General features: G+C 40.3%; 1 protein-coding gene across 6 annotated transcripts in view; it reads right to left on the reverse strand.

Moving 5' to 3' along the window:
• DPY19L3 (dpy-19 like C-mannosyltransferase 3) overlaps window positions 1–27,534 on the reverse strand; it is a 53,262-nt gene that overhangs the window by 10,653 nt on the left and 15,075 nt on the right. For 5 of the 6 annotated variants that reach the window (XM_061594180.1, XM_061594178.1, XM_061594177.1 and 2 more), the window contains exons 5-16: window positions 26,613–26,734; window positions 25,822–25,967; window positions 24,524–24,647; window positions 22,358–22,492; window positions 21,660–21,791; window positions 18,220–18,321; window positions 16,134–16,207; window positions 15,288–15,446; window positions 10,184–10,306; window positions 9,690–9,801; window positions 9,104–9,160; window positions 5,674–5,756 (exon numbers count right to left, since the gene is read on the reverse strand). In XM_061594180.1, coding sequence (XP_061450164.1) covers window positions 5,674–5,756; window positions 9,104–9,160; window positions 9,690–9,801; window positions 10,184–10,306; window positions 15,288–15,446; window positions 16,134–16,207; window positions 18,220–18,321; window positions 21,660–21,791; window positions 22,358–22,492; window positions 24,524–24,647; window positions 25,822–25,967; window positions 26,613–26,734 — 1,369 coding nt within the window. The remainder of the gene's footprint in view (window positions 1–5,673; window positions 5,757–9,103; window positions 9,161–9,689; window positions 9,802–10,183; window positions 10,307–15,287; window positions 15,447–16,133; window positions 16,208–18,219; window positions 18,322–21,659; window positions 21,792–22,357; window positions 22,493–24,523; window positions 24,648–25,821; window positions 25,968–26,612; window positions 26,735–27,534) is intronic. The other variant, XM_061594183.1, reaches the window with a different exon arrangement.

A 27,534-nucleotide genomic window follows, 5' to 3' on the forward strand; every position in this document is an offset into this window, starting at 1 on the left:
ATCAGTGAACTTAAAGAACACCTTCTTCTAAGAAGATATTCTCCACATATTATGAATTGCAACATCCACCGAGCCTCCATTCTGTCCAGAGAAAACCTCCTCCATCATACTGAGATGTCAAAGAGCAGAGAGCAATGGATTCCGTTTGTGGTAGATTTCCATCCAGCATCTCCTATCACCGAGCTATCAGGGAGAGCTACCCATTGCTGGCAAACTCTGAACATCTTGCTAGAGCCATCAGCAGGCCTCCTGTTGTAGCATTTCGCCAACTTCCTAATTTGCGCAGACTGTTGGTGAGAGCTGTGCTTAAGCCACCTATCACCAATCCAGGGTCTCATCCTTGTCACTCCAAACACTGTATCACCTGTGTGTACCTCAGGGAGACAGCCACTTTTACAAGCACTAGGACAGGCAGGACATATTACATCAAACAAAACATCACCTGCAGGTCCTGCAATATAGTTTACATCATCGAGTGCAAAAGACCAGGATGTCATATCCAATACATAGGAAAGACCATAACTGACCTACGCACGCGCTTCAGGAACCACAAGTCGGCAATCTTGACAAAAAAAGTGGAGCAACCAGTTGCAAAGCATTTTAACATCGAGGGTCACAGCCTGTTGGACTTTTCCATAACAGCGATAGAGATGCCAGCAGATCCAGCAGCATTGACCAAAAGGGAGAACTTTTGGATATACTCTCTGGACACATTGGCACCACATGGCCTGAACCTGGAGGACAGTACCACCACTAATTAGCTTCTGCAAATGAAGCCCTCTGAGCATTCCATCCTCAAAGCTCTATAACTGCCACCTTGGTAACAGCATTTGTATGTTAGCAGCTGATGAAGGCGGAAGCTGAAATGTTTTGTTAATATAATAAAAACCTCTGTTTGGTTAATCACAATTACGTGTTTATATATATATAAAGACCACTCACTACTGTTAACAGGAAACATCAGAAACAGCTCATCTGTGGACACCCTTGCACCCAGACACACATGGAAAAATTGGCTCTGATCTACCCATTGGGCAAAAACACACACACACACCCCGCCATGGACACAACCTCTATCAATGTTTTGGTGGAACTGTATCACTTGGCTGATCCTCCATGTGGGTTAGCCACCAGCATGCAGACAATCACTCTTAAATGCATGTATTGAGGGTGAACTCCTTCCTCCTCCTCCAAGGTAAGACATCAGACTCGCAGTAGGAAATTATGCTGCCAAATATACCCAATAGATTTCAGTTGAGCCTTTTCTTCAGGGGCAAGTAACTCTAACGCTATCTTATTTTTGACACAAGTTCTAAGTGAGTCTCAAAGGAAAATACATTTCACACAAAATGGTACGTGTTTATTAGCCATACTGCAACAAAGGAGCATGACTGGAGTCCTCCCTCTGCCCACAACTCAAGAGAGATGTCCTTGGTTGAATCACCCTAGAATCACACCAACTGCCTTACCTTTGTGCCTCACCCTAACATTGCTAACACCGTTTCTTCTTGTCATTTAAATGGTGTGTGTGCGCGTGTCTGTGTGTGTGTATATCATTCTCTCTAAAAGCGATATACTGATATATAAATGCCACACACCCCTGCTCTTCCTTAGCAACACCTTATTCTGACTTCTCTTCACTCTCCAACCTCTCTTTTATCCCCTCTCTCACCTTTCTCCCTCTTTCCTCTCTCATCTTTTTCCTCCTCTTTTCACTTTCCCTTCTTCTTCCCTTCTCTTCCCTCTTTCCCACCCACCCCCTCCATTTATTATTGTCATTATATTTATTTATTTTCTAATTGTGTTGAAATTGTCTTTTTTTTGTGTTGGACATCATGTCCCCTTACTTCATGTATTTGAAAAACTTTACAATGAACAGTGGGTTATTTCTTTTAGAAAAAGGTTCTAAGTGAGTTGCTCTAACAATACAGTGGAACAAAATTTGCTTACCTTCAAGGAGCCAGTCAGTTGAAAATGTACTGCACGCATCCGTATTAAATTTTAACTTCTATTTCCTAGCAACATTTGAGGCTTTGCCTTTTTTGGGGTGGTATTGTTATTATTATTATCATTATGTATTGAATTATATGCTGCTCTTCCTCCTGAAGGAGCCCAGGGCAGCAAACACTTCAACAATTTTTGTTGCTGCCCCTCTTCCTTCTGATTGCAAGTAACAGGTAGTCTGATTCAGAATGCTGATCACTAGCAAAACATAGCCTGGAAGCACCCTTCCTGCCTATGAGTCTTCCTCCAAGACAGCATTACTAGAAAACATATGCATTACTTTCTCACACATTTTCAGCCATACATCTGGACCTCATATAGAATCAAAGAGTTCAAAGAGACATTGGAGGTCATCTGATCTAACTCCCTGCTCAGTGCAGAGTCTACAATGTAGTATCCCTGGCAGATGGCCAGCCAGCCTCTACTTAAAAAACTCACGTGAAAGAGAGCCCACCACCTTCCAAGGCAGATTCATTCTTCACTCCTGAACAGCTCTTATTAGGAAGTTTCTTCCAATATTCAGCCAAAATCTGCTTCTCTACAGTTTCCACTTATAGGTTCTAGTACTGCTCTCAGGAGCAACAAAGGACAACTCAGCACTATCACCCCTGTTTATTTATAGCTATAGAAGGACAGCTATCACGTCTTCCCTTAATATTCTTTTCTCCAGGGTAAACATACTCAGCTCTTTCAACAGTTTCTCATAGGACTTAGCTTACAGACCCACTCACCATCCTGGTCACCTTCCTCTGGACACGCTTCAGTTTGTCAATGTCCTTAACACATGTCATTCCGAAAATGTGGTGCCCAGAACTGGACACTACTACAGATGCAATCTGATTTGCACATAACAGACTGTAACTATTATCTATCATGTTGTTTACTGTGAGAATGTAATGTTTACTCTATTGAAATGAATGCATTGCTTGTTCATAGATGACAAGTGTGAACAAGTTACAGGTTACATGGAATAAATGTTAGATGAAGCCAAGTTAATACATGGGATTGAGGCTGAATCGATACATGCAATGAGGTGGCAGAATGGACTGTATACCACTTCAGGTGGAGAATCAAATTTCTGAATGCTCCTCTATGTGGAAAATGTCCTGCAAGTGGAAAGTTAGCATGCTAGGGAAAAAGAAACTTTCATTCTGCAGATTTCTATTTGCAGGGAGTTTTTTTTTTAAAGTACTACAGCACTCAAAAGTGTAATTCTCCAACTACATTCTGAAATGGTACAATCCATTCTACTACTCTTGGATCCTTCCATCTCATTTTGCTACATGCATAGATGCTGCCAGTGCCATTAGTAGGCAGGTGCAACAGGTGGACAGGCACAGGGCCCAGGACGAAGGGCCCCCTGAAATGGAACTGACAAAAAAAATTGTCAAATACAATATTTTCAAATTTTAAATTTTGCCGCTGTGCTCTGCTGTGCGGTTCAGATGTTGGTGAACCGACTGCGTTGAGTGGGCCCAGGCAGCCCATTGCGTTATTTAGCAGTTTAGCGATTGGTCATTGCGTCGCTCAGTCCCTGGACGCCCTCGATGCCCTTTGCTCACCAACATGTGAATGACTGAATTGCAGGACTGATTGACGAGTGTCGCGCGCGACGGGAGCGAATGTTTATTACGTCGTGGTTTATGCCGCTTTTTATCTAACCACAGCTGAAAATATTGTTGACGCTGTTTGTTAACTAGTCTGACTTCGACTTGTGATTCGATAACGAACGAATTACTTTGTTTTCGCGTTTATGTGTTATTGTGAAAACAGGTAGGTAAGCTTTATTAAATAATAAAAATCTCAAAAATACGTTCGTATATTTTAAGGTTAAGGTGGCGAACCATCTATTTGAATTTAGCGATATTACATTATTAAGGGGCCCAAAAATAAAACCTTGCACAGGGCACATGAAAAGCTAGTTACGGCACTGGATGCTGCCTTAAGGCACTTAACATATCCTGGATTGGGCCCTTAGGCTCCAGTCCACTACTGTACAGGAAGTGTAATGACACAACATAATGTATAGTATGCAGCACAGGCCACTGTATACTAAATAGTTCACTTCCTTTTAGATAAACGCCTTCTTAAGCCTGACAGTCTGTAATGATAATTTTGGCTTTCAAATTATATTTTGATTGAAAACCGCCATGAAAACCTTGATGAGGTAGAAAACTGCAAGCCAAAACAACAAAAAAGTTACCCTATGCAGAAAACCCTGAATGAGATGAAGTTCAGCCGAACTTTTAAAGGGCTGGATGAATAATGACTGAATCTTTTTTGACATCAGGAGCTTACAAGGCAAGAACGCATCAGTCCCAGTTTCAGGTGCAAGGCATAAATTGGTTGTCGGCTGCTGTTAATGCAAAAGTAATTAACTTTTTCTTACGTGCATAACATTCGCTCTTCGACACAATAAATTCCAAATAACAAACAACAAAAAAAGTGTCTGTCATGATTTAAAAGGAAAAGGGGATAAGCAGCAGTTTAGTATTCTCTGCTCTGGGCTTGTGTGAAAAATTGCTCTCATTGCAACCAGTCAAATCCAGTTTGCAGCTGAAACCAAAGCCCCATGTATATTTTATGTATAAATCTATATATAAAACACTGCATATTGCACTCCAGAGACCAGGGCTATCAAACATTTAACATCTCTTAATACAGAAGTGGTACTAAAGACCCCTGGCTGGTGAACATTAGTCATGCGAACATGTCAATATGGGAGCAAAGGGATGGAGATGACTATGGACTGCTTTCAGAAAGGTGCTGAAGATTTATATTACCTATTTACTCATGAATAATTACACTGTCTGTTAACCCTACCCAAAAAAGGAAAAAAAGACAGGAAAAAAGGCAATGCAGTGGTATAAAAGGCAAACACATTTCTCTAGGTGGCAGTGCTACCCCCCCTTTTAAAAAAAGGAAGTTACAGAATACATCTAGTCATATCTTGTGTGGTCTCCAAATGGCTCTTGCGCCAAGATGGGTGCCACTTCCAATACAGAAGTCTTGGGGTGGGTGAAAGGCTAGACTCTCCCACCCAAGATGCTTGGGGGCTGAAGTCTTCCTTCCCTTCTGCTCAAGAGTCATCAGCTCCAAGAAACTTTGCTGGAATGGGCACAGTGTCCCCTTCCCAAGCTGAATAACCTGTTAGGGACCCCTCCTAACACAAAGCAAGAGGACCCCAGAGGCCTGTGAATTACCATTTCAGAAGATGAAGACACATAACTTTATTGAAAAGTCTCTGTGGTATCCTCTTGTTGTGCTAGAAGTGATGCCTGCCATGTTATTCAGTTGTGGTGGAAGGAGATGGGTAGATGTGGACATATCTGCCCAGCTTCTTGAGGCAGATGCCCACCATGCAGTAGAGGAAAAGGGAGAGGTTCCAGCCCCCAAGCAGCATGGCTGGGCGAGTCCACCCGCACCCCCCACAATGATGAAGTTGGCCATCAACGTGCTAGCCCAAAACCGTAAGCAGTTGATGCAGTAAGAGACGTCATAGTGATTGCTATGGAGTCACTAAGCACAGGCTAAAGGCTTCCATGTGTCACAGGGACTTATTTCTAGAATCAGTCAATATAGGTCACTGATGGAATCAGACTACCATCGCTAAGAACATCAGCTAACTCTAAACAGCATCTAATTTAAATAAAGTAAAAATCCTCTTACTTAATCCAATTCATCAGCTCCACTGTGTCTGGGTCATAGAATTCCCTCAGCTCTGACAGCTCAGCCATCACTCCAGGCCAGAACTAGAAGAAAAAACACGCACAAAGAATAATCCACAACTCAGATACTAAAATAGAGCTCAATTCTTTAATAGTTACAAATGGTTGCTTTTAAAGCATTGGTGGGAAAACATAAAAACTGATGTCCCAGTCATATGAAGAAACACGTATTTTGCTCAGCAATGGCTGTCTGGTATTTCAAAACATGACAAACAAGAATGGTATGGAGCAAAGCAAACTCCACAAGATGGTCAATTGGGAGGCTGTACTAAGGTGCAACTCAGGTGAGTCTGCTGCTCTGCATATCACATCATCTTAGTCTGACAGCCAAACTAGGTAATACACACAAACAAAATTTTTGAACTCCCCTCCCTATTGGCTGCTTTATTTATGGAAAGGCAGGTGGCAAGGGACAGATGAGAGTGGAGATGTGACAGTGGGAAGGGAGTATGTTTAATTCCCTTCCCTGCCTGTAAATTTTCACCCCCCACAAGCTATGTTTCTCCAAGGGAGTTCTTGTGTCTTTGCAAGGGTAAAAAACATGTCTGGAATCCCACACAGATAAGAGAGAAAGGGTATGTGTGTGGGAGCAGAAAAATCACAGTCAGGGAAAGCGTTAAACTAGCTATGACACATTGTAGGACTATTCTAAAGTCACTAGTGAAGCAGCCATAGCTGAAGCCAAACAAATAAATATTTCAGGCAATGTTTCTGGACTTACAGCAACCACATGCCTTTAAAGCAGCTTAGTTTATTTAAAGCAGCATTATTCAAGATTAGGTTATAATCCCTCCCCCACAGGTTTGGGGAGAAGGGCAGCTAATGCATATTTGGCCTGAAAAAAATGCAACCACAGAAAACTGTTCAAACTAATTCCTAAAAAGCCAGTTGTGAATGATGGCCTGTTAAAAAATTTTTTAGGACAGAACTGGAACTGGATGAAACTGGATGGGATTCAGGAGTAGAAAGAGGCTTTGAATGGCCTTCTGCATCTGTTTCTGCATACCAAAGAAGGTGATGCAGAGGGGCAACCCATGGAAGAGATGCAAAGGACATCCAGTGCCTAGGGTTGCATAGACGTTGCTTCAATGCGCACAGAGAAGCGACAGAGCTGGTCAGTTTTGATCACCAGTTTGAGGGGGTTGGGTAGGACTGAATTGGGGCATACCCTCCTGTCTTCCCTAGTAGAGGTGATAATGGCAAACTGACAGCACCAGCCATCTGTTTAGTGAGGAGAGAAATGGAGACCTTTGCATACATCAGCTAGTATGAAGCCTGTTGCTGCATGACAGAATCTTTGGACTGGGAACACAGTTTTACATATCTATGCATAAAAAAGTTGAAAACAGCCACCACCAAATGAGAGCTAAAAATAAAAATAAACATCTTGCAGCAGTTTCTATCATGAAATAAAACACCAATCAGTACAGAGTACCACAGTGATCATTTGGTGCTTTAAAAGTGGCTCATATGTAGCAACTGTTGTGGATTTGCAATGAGTATTTCAACTGAGGCTTGAAAAGCCTAGATGTTTAGAAAACGTTTGCAGAATGTAAGTGTAATTGTTTACTTTAATTGTTCATCTATCCATGCAAATACTACTACTCTTTATCCAATGATAGCATATTTATTTATTTATACTTCTGAAAATGGAAATGGACTGCCTGCAAGTCGATCCCGACTTATGGTGACCCTATGAATAGGGTTTTCATGGTAAGTGGTATTCAGAGGGGAGTTACCATTGCCTCCCTCTGAGGCTAGTTCTCCCTAGCTGGCTAGGGCCTGCTCATCTTGCCACAGCTGCACAAGCCAGCCCCTTCCTTGTCTGCAACTGCCAGCTGGGGGGCAACTGGGCTCCTTGGGACTATGCAGCTTGCCCACGGCTGCACAGGTGGCAGGGCATGTAACCCCTGAGCCACTCCCTGTGGGGGTGATCTTTAGCTGGCCCTTGACACCCAGGAGACACGAGCGGGGATTTGAACTCACAGACTCTGGACTCCCAGCCAGGCTCTCCTCCCCACTGTGCTATACCAGCTGTTTATTGCATTTATACCACCTTTCTGCCAAGGCACCCATTGGCACCCGTTTTAATTTTAAAATAGTAAAACAAATACGGTAAACTATATCTAATGTAAAATGGCCCTGGAACAGTCTGACTCATACAGGCCCTGCTGTTATCTTTGCCTGCCTCACTCTCTCTTCTCTCACAGGGTAGATGGAGTCGATAGTCCTATCCATATGTGTATGTGTGGACAGTCTGAACACAGCAGGCGCTGATGTTGTGTTTGGGGCAAAACCTTCACAAGGTGACTTATTGCAATCAATAAATATAACATATACATTAAAAATAAAACAGCAACTGAAACATGAAGTCAAATATGGCCATAAATAAATAAAAAAGTGGTGCTTCAGCACCACCAATGGGGCCCATACCTTGGAAGAGGGAAGTCCTAAGATGTGGGTCTACTACTGAAAAGGCCCTGTCCCTGGTACTTGGCAATCTGATGGATCCTAGCAACAAGCCAGAGAGCAGGACCTTGAGGCCAGTCTTTGGGCTCAGGTAGGTAGATTTGGGTGAAGCATTTTATTATTCAAATAGGATCTGGTTTGGAGTTTCACATTTAAGAAAGTAGAAAGTTCAAATGATGGATAAACAAAAATGTGCTACTTAGAAAACAGAATTTAATTGGACTAACTTTTGTTGAGACAGAATATGCCATCACAGGTATCCCTCCTCAGGCAGAAATAAAACACCCTCCAGCTGGACAGCCAGATTGGTTATGCATGTTATTATTTTAGTAAATCTTTTCCAGGTTGAACTGGAGGCATTCAAGAGGCAGTTGGACAGCCGCCAGCCAGGTATACTTTAAGTTGGATTCCTGCACTGAGCAGGGGGTTGGCCTTGATGGCCTTATAGGCCCCTTCCAACTTGACTATTTTATAATTCTATTAATTTGTACATTTCAAAAATCTCAACATGGATGTTGGGAAGCTATGTGGTTCTATTTCCTTATGTATGTGTTTGGATGGGGTGTGTGTGGAAGCTATTCCTACTGCAACACAAATTAGTTTCTCATATACATGGGTACATGACTGTGTGCAGAAAAGTTCATGTGAACTTGGTGGTACACATCCAGTGGCAGCTATCTCTGGAAAAAATGCAGCTATGACCATAGATTTGACTTCCATGCACACCACTGATTCACTGTAACCTTTCTCCACGCTGCACTGCATCTTCATACAAGAGCTCATGGACAAATGTAATTGTGAGAAATGGCTTTAGTGGCTTAGAAATTAGCTTTATTTTAAAAAGTTATTTTTCATAATTTTTCATAAAGGAAAAATGCAAAAAGACTACAAAAGAGCCCTACCTTGTAACAAAGATACAGTAATATGAGTATTGGTGTTAAATATCTTATCACAGATACCTAGGCAGGAAAAAACAACAATTACATTTAGTGAAATAAATCATAATAAATTAATGATGAACAAACATTTCATCAGGACAACAGGATCTGCTTCACAAGTCACATTTTGAAGTCAGGGTCACTTTACTTTAAGTCAACAATTGCCCTCTTTGAAAGTCATTCTAATAAGAAATTTAATGAAATATGTTTCTGTGAAGTGCAAAATATTGTACTGTGCTATATGTGAAAAATTATATACTGTAATTCCCTTGATTTTTCATGAAAGGCATTATTTTGCTTATGCCTTGCATAGCTTCTGCAACATCTCCATCTAGTGGACTTAAATAGCATTCTTTCCAAAAAGTATTACACTCCCAAAACACACTCTAAACTCCAAATTAAACCAGGTAGACATCTAAATGCTTTTCCTTCTGTGTATTGGCAGTCTGTTTTAAACATGTGATGATTCACCTCAGGTTACCCCTTAAAAATCTGGATTTTTCATACATCAGTGAAAATAAATAAAGCAATAAACTATAACAGCTCTAACCCTTTGTGGTGTGTAAAGATGGACAAATCTCAAGATCAGCCCCCACAAGTCACTACTGCACAAACCAAAAGCTGCAAACACACATATATGGGAAGTCCAAAGATATTTCATCCTACAAGATGAAAAAGAAAAAATAATAATGTAATATGTGCAGGCAACTGAACAGTATTTATATTATCTATACCAGCATGCAAACTTAAAAATAACTTAATTTTAATTCCAAAGTATTCAGTATTTTAAAGCACCTACAAAGACAAGATTTTAAAAAATCAGTCCTGGCAGCTCATCAGGTAGAGGTGGAAGTAAAATCCCTCTGTACTCTAGTTTGAGTGCTGTTCTTGAAAGATAATTTTAAAAGATAATGTAACAGGGACACATTTTATGAAAAAGGTAAATAGACAGCAGAAAAATATATAGCCTACCTTATATATTATTTTATATTTCATATTTAATGTCCAATGTCCTATCACCATGCTATTTCAAATAAAGAGTACCTCATTGTGCTTAAAGCCAGCAATCCAAACAGAATGGTGTGTACTAAATTGTAAGCAACACCTGGTTTTAGCAGCATTATGCACTTTTGTAGTTTATCTGTGGATTTGACGTTCACCGAACCACTGAGAGGGAAATAATAAAAAAAGAACACTGCTATATCAGCAATAAGTTATTTTAAAACAGGACATTTGTATGCAATTCAAACGAATCTCTTGGTTCCAAGGAAAATAAAACATTCTAAGGCAATACTAATAGATTTTTCATGCTCGCTGAGTGCTTTAAATATTCCCCTGTGCAAGATTTTCTGCTTTCAAGCTGGACTGGCAAACGGTGGAACACAAGTGAAATAAATATAAAAAACAAATAATTTTATTTGCACATCATAATACTACAAATGATGAAGCATAAATGTTCAGGGAAAAACAAACAAGCTTCCTACAGCTAATACCAAATTTGCAGTTAGGAGTGCTCCCCTGGTTTCAGACAAAATACTGGGCTCAGCTGTTACTAAGAATTAACGTGTTGGAAAAGGGCTGATAAAAGTTTCTTGGATAAGAATGCAATTCTAAAGGGCCTCGTCCCCAATATATAGAAGCATTTACCTGACCATTTTACTTGGGTTCAAGTATTTTTCCCTACCCAGGCGACTCGTTTTTGTGACAAAGAGGTCAACTGAATAAATCTTCCAAAAAAGCAATCAGCAATGTTGCATACCGCTGCCAAAACATCCTAAAGTGCAGTGCAAGATAGTATCTTTTCCTGGTGATCAATGCTGTTTGCTATGAGCATAAATTCATCTTGGCAGCAGGAGTGTAGTTGTCCAGGGTCTCAGGGTGTGTGTGTATGTTAGACCTTTTCATTTTTGGGAAGACAGGTCACAGAAGGGTCCTTATATCTCCAGTATCCCACAAGGCCATCAGCATGAAAGGGGAGTGTGTTGGCCACTGAGAATAGCCTTCTAACATGCTTCCTTGTCCTTTCCTGCTGACTGGAGCCAATAAGAGTGAAAAACATTAACAAGGATCTCATTCTCAACCCAGCTGCAAAAGAACGGGGGGAGGGGGAAGATGTGTGGTTTTGTTCAAGTCCAAAGCCAAAGTAAGGGAGGAGTAGGAGGCTAAGAGAGGAAAGAGGAAGTGTATGATGCTGTTTCAGCTTGTATATAAGTGTGTGCGCGCAGATGTGTTGTGCATGGTAAAGTGAAATGCAGATGAATATGCCTAAGAATGTGTGTGTGGTGGAGCCAACACCAGAGGTTAGGATCAGAAATTTACATGCTTAAGTTTCCTCCTAAAACTCGTAAGCTCTGCCCAAATGCAGTTAGTGTGTGTCTTAGTATTGCAGCCAAGAAGGGAAACTCAGCAAAAGAAATTCCTTACCTTACAGCATAATAATGATGATGATAAAAAACTGTCTGAATGGGCTAAAACCCCTCTCTTTTTCTAACATGCTAGGTATGTGTGGAAGGTGGAGGGGTGACACAGGTAGAAAAATCCCCTCCTAATGTCTAGATGGCAAAGTTCAAAAGGTTACAAATGTCTATGCAAAATGAGTGCATGACTTGCTCAGGGAGTCTGAATTCATTCATTTAGGAAAAACAGGCTTTGTCTTAACCCATCATCAAAAAAGTCCCTAGAGAAAGAGAGTAGAAGGGGAGGAAGCCTATGCACCTAGCAGTTTGGGTTTTTTTTTTATTGCTGTAGGGCTTTCTGAGTCAGTTATGCAGGCCCCAATGAGTGTCAATGGCAATCAAACCTTTATTAGTACCTACTTCAAAAAGCCAAGACAAGTTCTAGAGAATGAGAATTCTGTAACTGCAGATGAAGAGACGGTGAATCCTGATGATAGCATCCCATCTACATCATCAAGCAGTTTGGTAGCATCAGAAGATAAACATGTAGATACTGAATTCAGTAACTGAAACAATATATTTTGACAGTGAAAAAGACCAGCCAAATGAGGACAGTGATAGAGAAGCAGAAAGCAGTATTCAAGCCTGGCCAGATTCTTCTATCATTTTAGAAGGCTGTATAATCTCAGAAGGGGGCACAACTGTAACTACCATGAAGAGACCCTGCAATCAATGTGAAAACTTAGTCGTGACTCCTACCAATTTGGCCTGGTTGCAGCTTTTATATACTGCTTTTAAAGAAAAGGTTCTCAAAGTGAATTACATACTAAAAGAGGACAACAATTAAACATCTGAAAACATCTTCATCTGTGCTGCTCCTTGAATCCTGTAGCCTAATCATGCAGATGCTATTACTGCCCCCTGCCTTTCAAAACCGTTGGTGGAGGTAATGTAAGAAGTTCACTGTGCAGTCCTCTTACTGCTGTTGATACCTTGTCAGGCCTGCAGTGGCTACTGGGGAAAATCTTTCTTGCCCTGGAAGAGTCCATATTGAGCACCACGTCTACTTCTCCAGGAGCGTCTTTAGCTGGGAGACAGTTTCAGCTTTTGGTCATGGCCGCTACTTGCTAGGATTAAGTCCCTTTAGGTAGTCCTAGTTAAGATTTCTAACAGCCCTCAAAAGACAGCACCACTATTTTATTCATTTATTTAGAAAAGGGATAAACCGATTGCTCAAAAAAAGAAAAAAAAATCCTCCAACATGTATCATCCATGATTAAATGCAACAAAACGATTAAAAACAAATATACATAAAACATCATTAAAAACAAAGATAAAAATCAATTAAACATTTACAACAAATGTAAAAAATCATGTGTCTGTTTACACTTGCTAATACAGAAATGTTGAAATTTCAGCAGAATGCTAAAATATCCTTGCCTGAAATCCTGAAGAGTTGCTGCTAGTCAGGGGAGAGGCAAAGCTGAGCTAGATGGACCAATGGTCTGACTTGGATGGCTTTAAAAGATTAGACAAATTCATGGAAGGTAAAGCTATCCACAGTTGGAGACAGCATGCTTCCAAATACCCATTCCGAAAACTGCAGGAGGGGCGAGTGTTCTTGCACTCAGGTTCTGCTTGTGGGCTTCCTATATTTATTTATTTTATTTATTTATTTGTTTCATTTATAGACCGCCCATAGTGAGTGGCTCTCTGGGCGGTGTACAAAAAGGTTAAAATACAAAATATCAACAATAAAATCAAACAACAAACAATAAACACAAGCAGCAACTAAAGAAAAAAATAAAAAATAAAAAAATTAAATTATAACATAAACGCTTAAAATGCTGGGAGCATAGCCAGGTCTTAACCTGGCGCCGAAAAGATAGAAGCGTCGGCGCCAGGCGTACTTCTTCAGGGAGGCTGTTCCACAGTTCGGGGGCCACTACAGAAAAGGCCCTAGATCGAGTAACTGTCCTCCGGGTTTCTCGATGGGTTGGTACCCGGAGGAGGGCCTTAGATGCTGAGCGAAGTGACCGGGTAGGTTCATAGCGGGAGAGGCGTTCCACAAGATATTGCGGTCCCACGCCGTGTAAGGCTTTATAGGTCAAAACCAGCACCTTGAATCTGGCTCGGAAACAAATAGGTAGCCAGTGCAAACGGGCCAGAACAGGTGTTATATGTGCTGACCGGCTGGGCCTCATCAGCAGTCTGGCTGCTGCGTTTTGCACTAGCTGAAGCTTCCGAACTGTCTTCAAGGGCTGCCCTACGTAGAGCGCATTACAGTAATCCAGCCTAGAAGTTACCAGAGCATGAACAACTGAGGTGAGGTCATCCCTGTCCAGATAGGGGCGTAGCTGGGCTACCAACCGAAGGTGGTAGAACGCATTCCTTGCCACCGAGGTCACTTGTGCCTCAAGAGACAAGGAAGGATCGAAAAGAACTCCCAGACTACGAACCTGTTCCTTCAAGGGGAGTGTGACCCCATCTAGAACAGGGTGAACATCCACCATCTGGGCAGGGGAGGCACTCACCAACAGTGTCTCAGTCTTGTCTGGATTGAGTCTCAGTTTATTAGCTCTCATCCAGTCCATTATCGCGGTCAGGCAATGATTCAGCACATCCACAGACTCACCTGTAGAAGATGAAAAGGAGAAATAGAGCTGCGTGTCATCAGCGTACTGGTGGCAACGCACTCCAAAACTCCTGATGATGGCACCCAGAGGCTGCATGTAGATGTTAAAAAGCATGGGGGACAAAATCGACCCCTGAGGGACTCCACAATGGAGAGTCCAAGGTGTCGAGCAATGTTCCCCAAGTACTACCTTCTGGCGACGATCCGCCAAGTAGGAGCGGAACCACTGCCAAGCAGTGCCTCCAACTCCCAACTCCGCGAGTCTCCCCAGAAGGATACCATGGTCGATGGTATCAAACGCCGCTGAGAGATCAAGGCATCAAGGCATCTGACTAGCCACTCTGAGAACAGGATCCTGGACTAGGTGGGCCACCAGCCTCATTTAGGAGGTTCTTATGATTCAGTACAAGGCAGCTTCCTATGTTCTCCGTGACATGTAATTTTCCATTTGAAATGTATGTATGTATGTGTGCTTGTGTAGGAACATTTCAGCATAGCATGTGTTTTTAAATTGTTTGTTTTTTAAGTGTTTTTAAATTTGTATATTTGTGTATTTGTTTTAATGTTTTTAATTCTTGTAAACCACCCAGAGAGCTTCAGCCATGAGGTGGTATACAAATGTAATAAATAATAATAAATAAATAATAATGATGTGAGGTGCGCCTACTGGCTTAAGTAGTACAGCCCAGACACAAGTTTACTGCCACATTGGAAGCTAGGCTTTAGTGATGTGTGAAATGTTTGTACTTAGGCATCATTAAATTTGTTGTAGTTTGTGGACTGGAATTTTGCATCTCAGCCACAAAGATATGTGCTGACTACTTGCCTGAAATGCGCCACCAACAAAGCCTTGTTATGGTGACACAGTTTTAGCAAGTAAACTAGCACATATACACATATAAGTGCCAATGTTCTTGCTTAGCAGATTTTAGGATTGAGGCTGCCAGAGTTACATATCTTGGGTTCAGAAGACCAAATTCTCTTTTAGATATCTGGTTCAAATCTGATGTGAGCAGACCCTTTCTTGTACTCCATTCATGCCATCCTGTTTTTAGCAACATGAAAGAAAAAAGACCCCCAGTGAAAATATAATCTTACAAGTTATAAACACACGTACCTGAGATTTTGAAAAGCAACCACAGCAGCTGTTATGACCATTATAAAGAGCACAAATATGTAGGCATAGAAAACTAAAGTGTCTGAAAGTCTTGTGAAAGTATTAAAAGGCAAGAGGCCAAAAGCTTCCTCACACAGGTACAGATTAGCATCAAAATCTCTAAAGAAAAAGAAGGAAGGTAAATATTAGAAAGTTCTTGAGATGGTGTACATAAAACAAACCTAACAAAACCTAGAGTTGTATACTACATTGTTAACTGCTGTTAATGTGAGATCAAGAATTATACAGTAATTCAGAATTTACAAGCAGAAGCAGTTGCTGCCGTATATTTATCTGTTTGTTGCGTTTCTAAGCCACCCTTCATTCAAACAAATTCCAGGGCTGTTTACAAAAAAATCAATAAAATACAGATAAAAATATAAGCTTGCAATAAAACAACAATCATTAGGACCAAACACTAGGACAAAAAGCAGCAGCAAATACAGATAAAAACGCAGCAGCAGACAAAACATCCCCCAAATTCTGAAACCTTGGAGAGTCTAATCAGTACCACCAAAAGGATGGGTGAACAAGTGTTTTGACTTGATGTCGGAAGTCAACAGACAGGCTAATCATATCTCTAGAGCAGGAAGTTCTATAGTTGGGGTACCACTATAGAAAAAGCCCTATTTTGTGTCACCATACAGTGAGCTATCTCTGCCAATGAGACAACCTGAAGAGCCGCCTCTAGAGATATTAGGGCGCAGGTTGGCTAGTAAAGGAGAACACACTCCAACAGATACTTGAGTCCCAAGCCAAGAAACTAGAGGAAAATATATTTATTTTGAACTCTGAACGATACCATACCTTGTTGCTCCAAATCCAAACTTTGCTTTCAGAAATTTAAATATATGCTCATCTGACTCCAGATTAAGAACCTTCTGTGAGGAGAAAATAAAAGTTATTACTTTCTCCTAGCTATGAGAGCTGCTCCTCTACTGCCATTCCCATTATGACATTTTGCATGTGCCACATTTTTTTTTACATTGGTTTTTCTTGAAATTGTGAAACAGTCCACATTGTTCAGGTGTACGTGGAGAGTGATGCTCTAATCATCATTAAGCAAAAATGGTACTGCCACAAATCACATAACATTCTTGCTACCAAATATTGTTTTAGTTTATTAGCTGCTAATCTGACATGTAACTGAGTTTTTTCTATAGTCTGCATCTTTAATAGGAAAGAACAGGAAAACACTTTATGATTTTAGCTATTTCAAGGTGAATTTTTGGTCTTAGTATTTCACTTAAGCCAAGCCATGCAACAGACTAACCTAATAGTCTAGGCCCAATATATACGTACTTCAAGTGGGAACAAAAATTACTAAGAGACCCAGCATGCAACAGTGCTTGGAGTACAGGAATGTTTGTCTATTTTCTCTTATATATCTCAGCTACTAGGAAGGGAAAGACCACTTGGCTTGCCTTGCCCAAGAACGTGTAGACCCATGTCATTGTTTGCCCTTGTAAATGAAGTGGGGCATCTCCCTATGGGACTGCCTGTCCAGGTCCCGACCTCTGGTCCATGGGCAAATCTTGGCCCGCGAGGTCGTTTTTTAAAAGCCACATCCACCTGCCAATCAGCTGACATCACTCCAGTGAGGGTGATATCAGCTGATGGGTGGGGTTTGATTCTGCATTGGTTGCATATACCAGTTCCCCTGCTAGGAACTAGTGCACACAGCCCAAGCAGCAGGATTTAACCCCTGCTCATCAGCTGATGAGTGGGGGTTAAGTCCAATTCAGTTTGATTACACGTGCAGCCAAAGTTCACTGCGGGGCTACTTGAAAGCCATTTTGCAAACTTTCCTGCATTGCTCTTTAAACATATGGTTCAAAGAGCATCATGAGCCTGTTCCAAAAGGGCTTTCAAACAGCCCCATGTTACTCTTTGAACCTCCAAAAATCAGGGCTTCAAACTGCAGTATCACCTTATGTCAGTATGATGTCAGGTGATTGACAGGTGCGAGGCAGATTGTTAGATTGATTACTGATAAGATTGTTTTAACTCTTATTTTATTATTTCCATAAGCTATCTTGAATACTTTATAATGGAAATATGGGATACAAATTTTCCTCTAAACTAACTAACAAGGTCTAAACCAACAAAGGCTTGCTGAGACCACAGTACTATGATAGAAGTCCCTGCTGCTGCCTTTTACCATCGAAGTACAAGCAGAGGCTTCTTTCCAATCTTAGCACTGTAGTCCCAGGGAACTAAGATCAGAGATAAAACTCTGCTTACTGCTTAAAAAGGCAGCAGCAGAGGCTTATCTCCAATCTTAGCGCTGTGGGACTACTGCACTAAGATTGGAGATGAGCCTGTCCCTGCTCCAGTGGCTTGATCTTATCACCTGATGTGATATGACATAATGTAATTTACAGGTAGGCCTGTGGAGGGTGGGCAAGTTCTGGATCCAGCCCTTTGGCTGGATCCAGTTCCCCACTCCTAATTTAAATTGACTGAGGAAGGATATGAAAAGGTGAAAGCAGAATGTGTGCATGTAGTGGTAGAAGTTATGGAAGCTCATTTTACATTTAGCCATCCCAAATATAAAGCAGTATATTTCAGTTTTTTGTGAAGTTATACCATGTTAGTGCAAGGCAAAGTGTTTGAAAAAGCAGGACACATTTGGAATAAGAAATTCAATTTGTCTGTCGAAAAGACATAAAAAACAGCATTTCTTTACAAACTCACTATGATTTAGTGCATAAAGCCACAAGGCTATAATCCTGTGCACACTTATGAAGAACAAATCCCACTGAACTGAAAGGGGTCTCCTTCTGAACAGATACACATAAGATTGCACTGTAAATGGACCCTCTCTATATATATTGAACAAGATACTATAAATAGATTTAATTGGTAAAAGACAGTAAAAAAAATTACCCACCTTAATAAAATTATTTACAAGAAATGTCAAACTGAGCACTAAGAGTACATGAAGGAAAATCTTCCCAAGTCTGCTGAACAAGCCTCCAGTTTTCAGGTTATTCTGGGAAATGTAAGCAATGATATTTTAGTGTGTGAAAAGCAACACTGCATACTCACAGTGAACGTTCTTTCTGGTCTGGGGTGAATAAGGTATCCATTACTAATAAGCTAATCCCTCTTACTGCTCATAAAAGGCAGAGAACTTGCCTTTTATAATCTAGGCTCAATTGTCTGGCTCCACTTCCAGTTCTCTCCCATGGCCAAGAGACAGAGAGCTGAAAAAATTGGAGATGTATGCATCTAACTGTGGACAGAAGAGACCACGGTTGCACTCCTTGAGAAGACTTGACACAAGTCAGAGGCACTGCTGCAGATGAAGCCCTGATCTGCATGAGTGTATCAATGGCCACTGGCTGAGCAGGCTGTGGTGTGCATGCAAGTTTCACCCCAAACGAGAAAGAAAATCCATGCTAAGTACCCAACATTCATTTCTGTGTTTGGTGTAAAGGAAGCATCCATATCATTAACGTGGTATGTCCTACCTAACCAAACTGTAGGGCGAGTCCACTCATGGTGCTACTAGTAAAGGATTTTGTGGGAGGGAGAACATGCTGAAGCACTGCCCTGCCACAAGTTGTCTCTGCAGAGCCGAAGGTATCTAATTTGTTAGTGCCTAGTGATGGAGATTTCCATGTGAGCCTGGGTAGCAGCTTATGTAAGATTCTGTCATTTAGATGCTTGTTTTGCATTAATTTCTGCCATTGGAGGGAGACCCTGGCAAAAAGAGAACCAGTGAAAGCTGCTCTGACAGCCAGTACAGAGGTCTCATGGCTCTTATTAAGTGCCCCTTTGGCTTCCTCACTTGGTCCTGAAGTGACACACTGTCCTCAGGTAATATGATGCCTGACGGCCGGGGGCACCACTGGGGCATTCACTATTGGGACATTTAACTGCGATTCAGGTATACCCTGATGGGGCTCTGCTAAGGAGTGGCAAGACTTCATTAATTAAGGGCATGGAGAGGAATCAGAAATGAAGGCTTGCCTGCAAGGATGTTTCTGCCATCTGCCATCCCTGGAAGGGATATACACCAGCCAGAGAGATAGTGCAAAACGCAGCAGCCAGACTGCTGACGAGGACCAGCCGGTCAGCACATATAACACCTGTTCTGGCCCATTTGCACTGGCTACCCATTTGCTTCCGAGCCAGATTCAAGGTGCTGGTTTTGACCTATAAAGCCTTACACGGCGTGGGACCGCAGTATCTTGTGGAACGCCTCTCCCGCTATGAACTGACCTGGTCACTTCGCTCAGCATCTAAGGCCCTCCTCCGGGTACCAGCCCATCAGGAAGCCCGGAGGACAGTTACTCGATCTAGGGCCTTTTCTGTAGTGGCCCCCGAACTGTGGAACAGCCTCCCCGAAGAAGTACGCCTGGCGCCGACGCTTCTATCTTTTCGGCGCCAGGTTAAGACCTGGCTATGCTCCCAGGCATTTTAAGCGTTTAATGTTATAATTTTAAATCTTTTTTGTTTGCTGTTTATTTATTGTGATATTCTGTATTTTAATCTTTTTGTACACCGCCCAGAGAGCCACTCGCTATGGGCGGTATAAAAATGAAACAAACAAATAAATAAATAAATAATCAGTCTAAAAGGAACAGAGGCAAGGGTGGTGCTGGTTGTTCCTTGGGAGGAGGGGGAGGTTTTTGAGGAAAAGGGTAGCCTCAATGGAGACAATGGCTTATAGAGAGGCCCAATAGGTTGGCAGAAGTTTCCTTTCCTGAAAGGCTCGGAGCATGGCTGCATATCTGCCTTGGACTGTCCCACCCACCCCATTTCCAAAAGGTGCCTTGCATGAGGACACTGATGCTGTCACTTCCATTCTAGAGGCTTTCCACCCACCCCGGGAACCAGTTCTGCTTTTGCCCTCTGACACTGGCAGAGACTCAATTTCTCTCTGAGTTTGGTGGTGGTCTTCCTGGAGACTTCCAAAGCAGCAGCCTATGGTGAGATGGAGCTCCATAAGGGACAAGGATCGGCTGACTCAGCATTCTGGGTAGAAAGGCATAGTAGCATGGAAATTCACAGCAGGAGGCTCTCAAGTGCTAGCAGCCAGTGTCTTCATTATCCTTTAATGCCCCAACATACTTTGCAGCTTTTATCTTGCCAATGGGAGCCATGAGGAAACAAGGAGGACATGATAGGAAAAAATAGTCTTTCTTCCCCACTCTCTCCTTTTTCATCAAGGATGTGACTTTTCGTAAAGGAGAGAACTAGGAGGCTACAAGAAGAGATTATGAGCAAGATTATGAAAGGAAAAATTGCAGAAGGTTAGATTAAAAAACAAATACCCACTAACTTTTCTTTAAAAAGCAGTGAGCAACAGCTGAGGAGCTGTATTCTAGGTAAAGGCAGGAAATGAATGCGGTGGGGAGAGCAGGAAGATCCAGCCTAAACCTTAAAAGTTGACCACATGTTCCTTGCTTTTCCTAGGCAGTAGGAGGGTTAACCCATCGTTAATGGATGCTTCCTTCACTCCAGAGAATATTTCTACCAAAAGATAAATTATGCCAATCAACAACACTTATTCGTCTGATTTTAAATTTAAGACTACTGTTGTGTAGTGGTTAAGGTGTTGGACTATGACCTGGGAGACCAGGGTTCAAATCCCTACAACACTGGGTGACCTTGGGCCAGTCACTGCCTCTCAGCCTCAGAGGAAGGCAATAGTAAACCACCTCTGAATATCGCTTACCAAGAAAACCCTATTCATAGGGTCACCATAAGTCAGAATCAATTTGAAGGCAGTACATTTACATTACTGTTGTACACATAATTAGCACAACAAGGTCATTTCAGCTTTTATTTCGGGTTGGCACTAAATGCATATCTTTGAAAGGAGAAGTCAATGATGTTTTCAAAGCACTGAGTCTCCTCAGCAAAACCTGCATATCACTATGATAGGCAGTAGTGGCATGAAAATATAGCCAGCAATCTTGAAGATACTCTGCTGTGAGAGCAGTTCATATTGAGCAAGATGGTAAGTAGGATGAGGAGGGGACCTCACGATCTACTGATAACAATAATAAGGAAACCCTGTCCTTAAAACATCTCATGGGTTCATTATGAGAAGATGTGTGAGGAAAGCAGGGCCAAGATGTTCCAGTCCCAATCTGATCAGCAATTCTAGTTTCAAACTGACCATGGCTATTTCCCCATAATGATGTGGACTTCATGACTATGTGCGTCATGGTCTCTACAATCCTAATGTATTTAACTGAAGGTGGCTGGCATTATGCCATGTGTAATTTCATGAAGTTTACTTAAGTAGTAGACAACTTTTTAGTTTACCCTGTTAAAGGCTAATTAGTTAATAAATAAACAATGATAAATACATACCTGAAGTTTTCTTGCTAACAAGATGGACATATTAAAGCTTACAAATAATGATCCTACTATCATGGAATTAAAGAACTGAAGGAAGCAAACAAGCAGCAAACTAGCCACTTGTATTATGTAGATCCAGGTCACCTGCAAAAATAATGAGAAACGATGCATGTCACAGTTTAAAAAATAATCATGCCTTGTGCAAAACTGAGGCTCTCTTTCATAAGGTTGTTCCCTTTTTCTATGTCCATTGGCTTCACTTTTAAAAGTATCTTGTGCAATACTCATACCTGTCCTCCCATAGTGAGGAAATTGGCAGAGGAAAATAGAAAGGGTGGAATTCCCACCAGAAGAATTGAGTTTTCGTGCGGAACTTTATGTTGTTTGTTAAAAATTAAATAAAACTACCCCAAATGCATGAAATTGGTTTGGATGGCCTTTATTTCTGTGTCTCACTTTGAAAACTAAGATTCTAGTATTCAGTTGAAAAGTATGAAAAAGCAAGACTTGCCATACTAAATGTATATATATAACCAAATTCACTTTGTATCTAGCACAATATTCTTTTTTCATTTTAGTTCTTGGTAACAGACAGTATTTTCAAAACTTCAAATTATGCACAGTGGTTGCAATGCAGCATACAATCAAGCACACCTAAATGTGACTGTTTTCCATTATTTTAATGGTTCCACATTCAGCAATTAGCTTACCTTTCCCCTAGGAAGCAAGTCAAGACAGTCAAGTGTGAACAAAACCAATGCCTGGATCAACAATATAAACTGATTAAACTGCCAAGCCAAACAGAAGAGGAAGGTTGAAATAAATACTGCCAGAAGTGTCAACCTCTGGGAAAAAGAAACATAAGCTAAATGAGAAACATGAGGAAAGATCATAGCAGATAAAGCAGAAAGCCATTATTGGCCTTTCTAATGTAGCAAGCAGTTTACTTTCTTTAAAAAAATGCAAAAAATAAAATCATTACAAAAGAAATAAAATATTTCATATATATATATATATATAAATAATTTCATAATATCATGCATCCATATACAAATAGTCAACCAGTGGCCTTTTAATACCACCCATGCATCAGTATCTGTAAAGCATGCTCTCTCTGGCTCTGATCTAACAGAGCACACATGCAGCAAGAAACCTTTTCTTAACAAACAAAAAACAAACCCTGCCCTGGTGAGAAAGGGGATCAAGGGGACACAATCCAACCCCCTTATTTGTGGAAGGGCCATAGCTCAGTGCTGAGCATCCTGAGACACAGGAATAAAGTTTAATTCCTCGCCTCTGCAGGTAGGACTGAGAGACAATCCTGCCTGAAACCCTGGAGAGCTGCTGCCATTCAGTGTAGACAATCCTGAGCTAGACAGACCAATGACCTGACTCAGTATAAGTCAGTTTCCGACTCCGAATAACCTAGTCAACAAGGCTGCTGCTTTTTAAAAAGGCTCTGTGTGTGATCAGCACTTATTTGCACAAGCAATTCTCCATGCTGCTAGGGATACAGCATGGAAGTCTGTTTCTGTGGGTAATATGGCTCCTAGGTGGATTGGGATGTCTGTATTCAATCAAAGATTTTACATTTAACTATGGAAGAGCAGAAATAATTATTTTAATAGCATGTGCATCTGGTATATATATTTGTTCTGCTTTGTCAACGCTACCTTTTATGATGATGATGATGTATTACCAGCCCTTCACCCAAAGGTCCAAGGGCGGGTTACAACAGTTTTAAAACACATAATTAAAAACAGTTAAAAGCAACCTAAGCAGCAAGCTACCTTGGCTATATCAAAAACATTTATCTTTATATCTTAATGAGAAATGTTTTTGCTTTTAAAAAAAATTCACTTCATATGAGATATGAACTCATTATAGAAAGATTATGTAAATGGTGATAACCCAGGTAAAAATGTATTTTTATATTTGTACCAAACAGATAATGTTGTATAAGCTGATGGGGTTTTCTCTATTTCATATCACATATGCAAGGTATGCTTGGTGACTTAACTCAGTGGCATTCTTCAAATCTGGATACAATATAGCACTTATCAGAAACAGGTGTTAAATCTTATAATGAAATTCCAAATAGACTGAATTATCAACCACAATTGTTTCAATATTTCTAAATTCGTGAAGCTATTTCAAATCTCCTAAGAAAATATGGTCCATTAAGGGGAAAAAGTAAATTTGAATATCTGATATCTACTGATACAAATAAAAACTTAATAGGAAAAATCTATAAAGTAATCACAGAAACAAAAAAGATCAAGAAAACGTTTATTAAAAAATGGAATAAGGATCTACAGCAGGAGATAGAAATGGATAAATGGATGTGGATATGGACAAAAATCCCTCAAAAACTCATATCAACAGATTTGAAAGAAAATTATTTTAAGCTTCAATAATCAGTGGTACCTCACACCACATAGAATTTCTAAAATATACCAAATAAATATTGATAAATGTGGGAGATACAATCATAATAAAGCTGATTGTTTACATATTTTTGGCAATGTTTAAAAATACAATAATATTGGGAAAATATACTAATATATATATGAAATAACTGGATATAGATTACCCTTGTAACAGCATCTAATTTTATTAAAACTATTTGAAAGACGTAGTTATGGACACAGATTTAGAAATCATTGCAACATTAGCAAAAACTGAAATTGCAAAACAATGGAAGCAACCTAAATACCAACAATTCTTGACTGGTTTAACAGAATCTGGGACACTATCAATTTGATAAAAGTAACATATCATTTAAGCGGAAAACTTTGTAAAAAGTTTCTTCTTTTTTTAATTGTAATTTTTTCCTTAATAAAGATTATTATTATTATTTTTTAAAAAAGACTCACTTCATGAGTTGGCTGTAAATGAGATCTGAACAGGAATGTAACTGCTGCTGTCTGAACAGCAAAGAATGGCAATGCCCAGTTCTCTCTTAATGGAATGGTGAATTCCACCCGGGTGGTATCTATTCTGCGGAAAACAAAAGCAAAGGTATAAATAAGCACCAACGGCAAGTTCTTTACAAAGAAGAAAATCTCAACATTGAAAATGTATATAGAATATTACTTGATTACTTTAAAATATGGCAGAAAGTTTTCAGGATAATCCAATTAATTTGCATTGAGGTTATTTTAATAAAATCAGGTTTCAATGAGAGAGGAACCCTGTAAAGTGGAGTTTAGTGCTGTTATAGATCTAAATCTAGAGCAGTAATGTGTAAATGTCAAAGACTTCTAAAACTCCAAAAGGACTAAATTATTGGCATGTGTTATTTCATCAAGAAAATATGGCCAGCTTCATTGAGCATCTTTCATTGAACATCTTCAAAATATCTTCTGCAGTGAAATATTATAGTAATTGCTTTTATTAATAGATTAAAAGCCAGCTAATTGATAATTTATTGACTCTGTCATGTCCGTGCTCCATACACTGTCTAGACACTAATGGCACAAAATAAATGTTTGGCAACAGTAGAGTACCCTTAAGTGGTCGACAGCCCAGCAGGCAACATTTCTACACAAAGGGAAATTTTTCCCCATGGGGCTATTCCAAATTTTCATTCCTAAACTAGAGCAGGCTTTTTCAAACAACAGTTTTATGCAGAAACTCCAGAGCTTAAAATCCTCATTCCTCAGTCTCAGCAAACCTGCCTTCTATACTGTACTGTGGCTACTAACTTCATTCTGTTCCCATATATTCTCTCTCCCTCATGTCTCTTCTAAGTCATGTGTCCCACTCTGAGGCATCCTATAATAGATCTACATACAGAGGGAAGTACTGATCTAAAACCAATATGCCTTTGTTAGTGTATGCACTCTTATCTGCCTATAAAGACTAGCAGCTTTGTATCTGGTGTTGCTCAGGAATTATAAAAACAAAAAAATCAGTGCAGTTTTAAAATTAGTAATAAAAATCAGTGCAGTTTTGAAAGGTTCGGTCCACCATTCATGTAGGTATCCAATTGTATTCAATCACAGGTGAAAACCTGATCTTTGATCTGAGGAACCATGATGAAAAATTTGGTTACAAATACATAGCGAACAGACAACAAATTTTCCCAAATATTTAGCAGACTGAATATATTCTTTTCTATAGCATGGCAAAAATCAGATTATTCTAGGAAGATTTACAAAAGTATCCTCACCTGTTTGTGATGTACCAGAAGGCCGCCAATACACCTGAAAGCCAAGTTCCACTGAGAAGCCAGCTGGTTACATAGAGAGCAGCAACATAGATTGCCTGAAGACTAAACAACGTGTAGATGTAAAAATAAATAGGTTCTAAAAATTTCTGTGAAAGAAAGATATATGCAATAGTTAAACACAGAGCATTTGTTTTAGCATGAAATCAACAGTTCATATCATAAGAAACTTTTGCATATATTAGGAAGCAGGTCCCATTGAAATATTTGAGCCTTAATTTTCTAGTAAAAATACATAGGATTGCACTGTATTTATGCAGGGCATAATTTAACTTTAGAATTCATTACCATAAGGTCTAGTGATGGCTATCAACAGGGGAATAGACAAAATTATGGCAGATAAGGCTATCAATGGCTACTACTCATGATTACAATAATTTCTGCTAGGATCAGAGGCAGTATGTCTATGAGTACCAATTGTAGGAGGTCACAAATGGAAGAAAGCTACTGTGCTCATACTTGCTTGTTGGTTTCCTTAAACATCTGGTTGTCGCAGGGAGAACAGAATGCTGGACAACATATGCCTTTGGGCTGACCCAGCAGGGCTGTTCTTTGGTTCTTTTGCACTATTAAGTTCCACTGAACTTAATGAGACTTACTTCTGGGTAAACATTTTTAGGGCTGCACATGAATTTCCACAAAACTTGCAAGGAAGGAGCACACTATGCTGATATGGTATATGTGTGTGTTCAATTCATTGTGCATTTGTCAGAGATTTATAATTAAACACTTACCTTCATATGAGAAACCCTATACAGAATGCTGAGAAATACTTCTTGGTAAACATTCATTCTTTCAAGTATGTTAATTGTCCTCATGGACTCAGTTTTATTGTCAAAAATCAAGCCATGTAAACCTGTATAGTAAGAAGCAAATAAAATGAGCACATATAAAAATCCATTAAAATGTAAATGTCTCCTGCAAGATAATTTACAGAGTTGGAAAGTAAAATACTTCTCGTTAAATATATTCTACTATGGTTAAAAAGTCCTTGTCTTGGAACATAAGTGGGGAACTAGATCTGGCAACTGGGCCAGCTCCAGACCTCCCGCAACCTCTGCAAGCACTTTGACAGGTAGGCGATACCATTCACCTACCACCTGATATCACATGACATCAGGCGAAGCATTTTCCTTTGCCCATAGCTGGAAATCAGCTGATTGGTGACAACAGCACATCCCACTTCCTTTGACTGCGCGGCTGATTTCAAATGGTTACAGCAAGCCCCGCTTTTCAACCAGCTGCACTATGAAGTTCCCAGGAACTCTGTAGTGTAACCAAACCCTGTGGAGTTTGCTGTAAGCGCTAGTCAAGTGATATGACATCACATACAATATAAGGTGTGGGGAAGGTGGGCATGGCTTGGAGAAAATGGAGTTGTGGGCCAAATTTGGCCTGTAGGCTGGAGGGTCTCCATCCTTGCTTTAGAATACATTTTTTTACAACATTAAGTACAGCTTATGCATCTTTAGTAATACACAACGTATATCTCTGTAACATTTGTGTTGGGATTCTTCAGCATAGTGCAAGAAGTCAAAAAGTTTGGAATGGAACTTTGTTAAGTTACAAAATCTACTCCAAAGATTTTTGAACTGATTTTCTGAGTTGAAAGTGCCCCCTTTAGTGAAGGACTGTGATCAAGTATGAGCAACTGGA

The sequence above is a fragment of the Rhineura floridana genome, chromosome 13 (genome assembly GCF_030035675.1).
Source record: "Rhineura floridana isolate rRhiFlo1 chromosome 13, rRhiFlo1.hap2, whole genome shotgun sequence".
Lineage (NCBI taxonomy): Eukaryota > Metazoa > Chordata > Lepidosauria > Squamata > Rhineuridae > Rhineura > Rhineura floridana.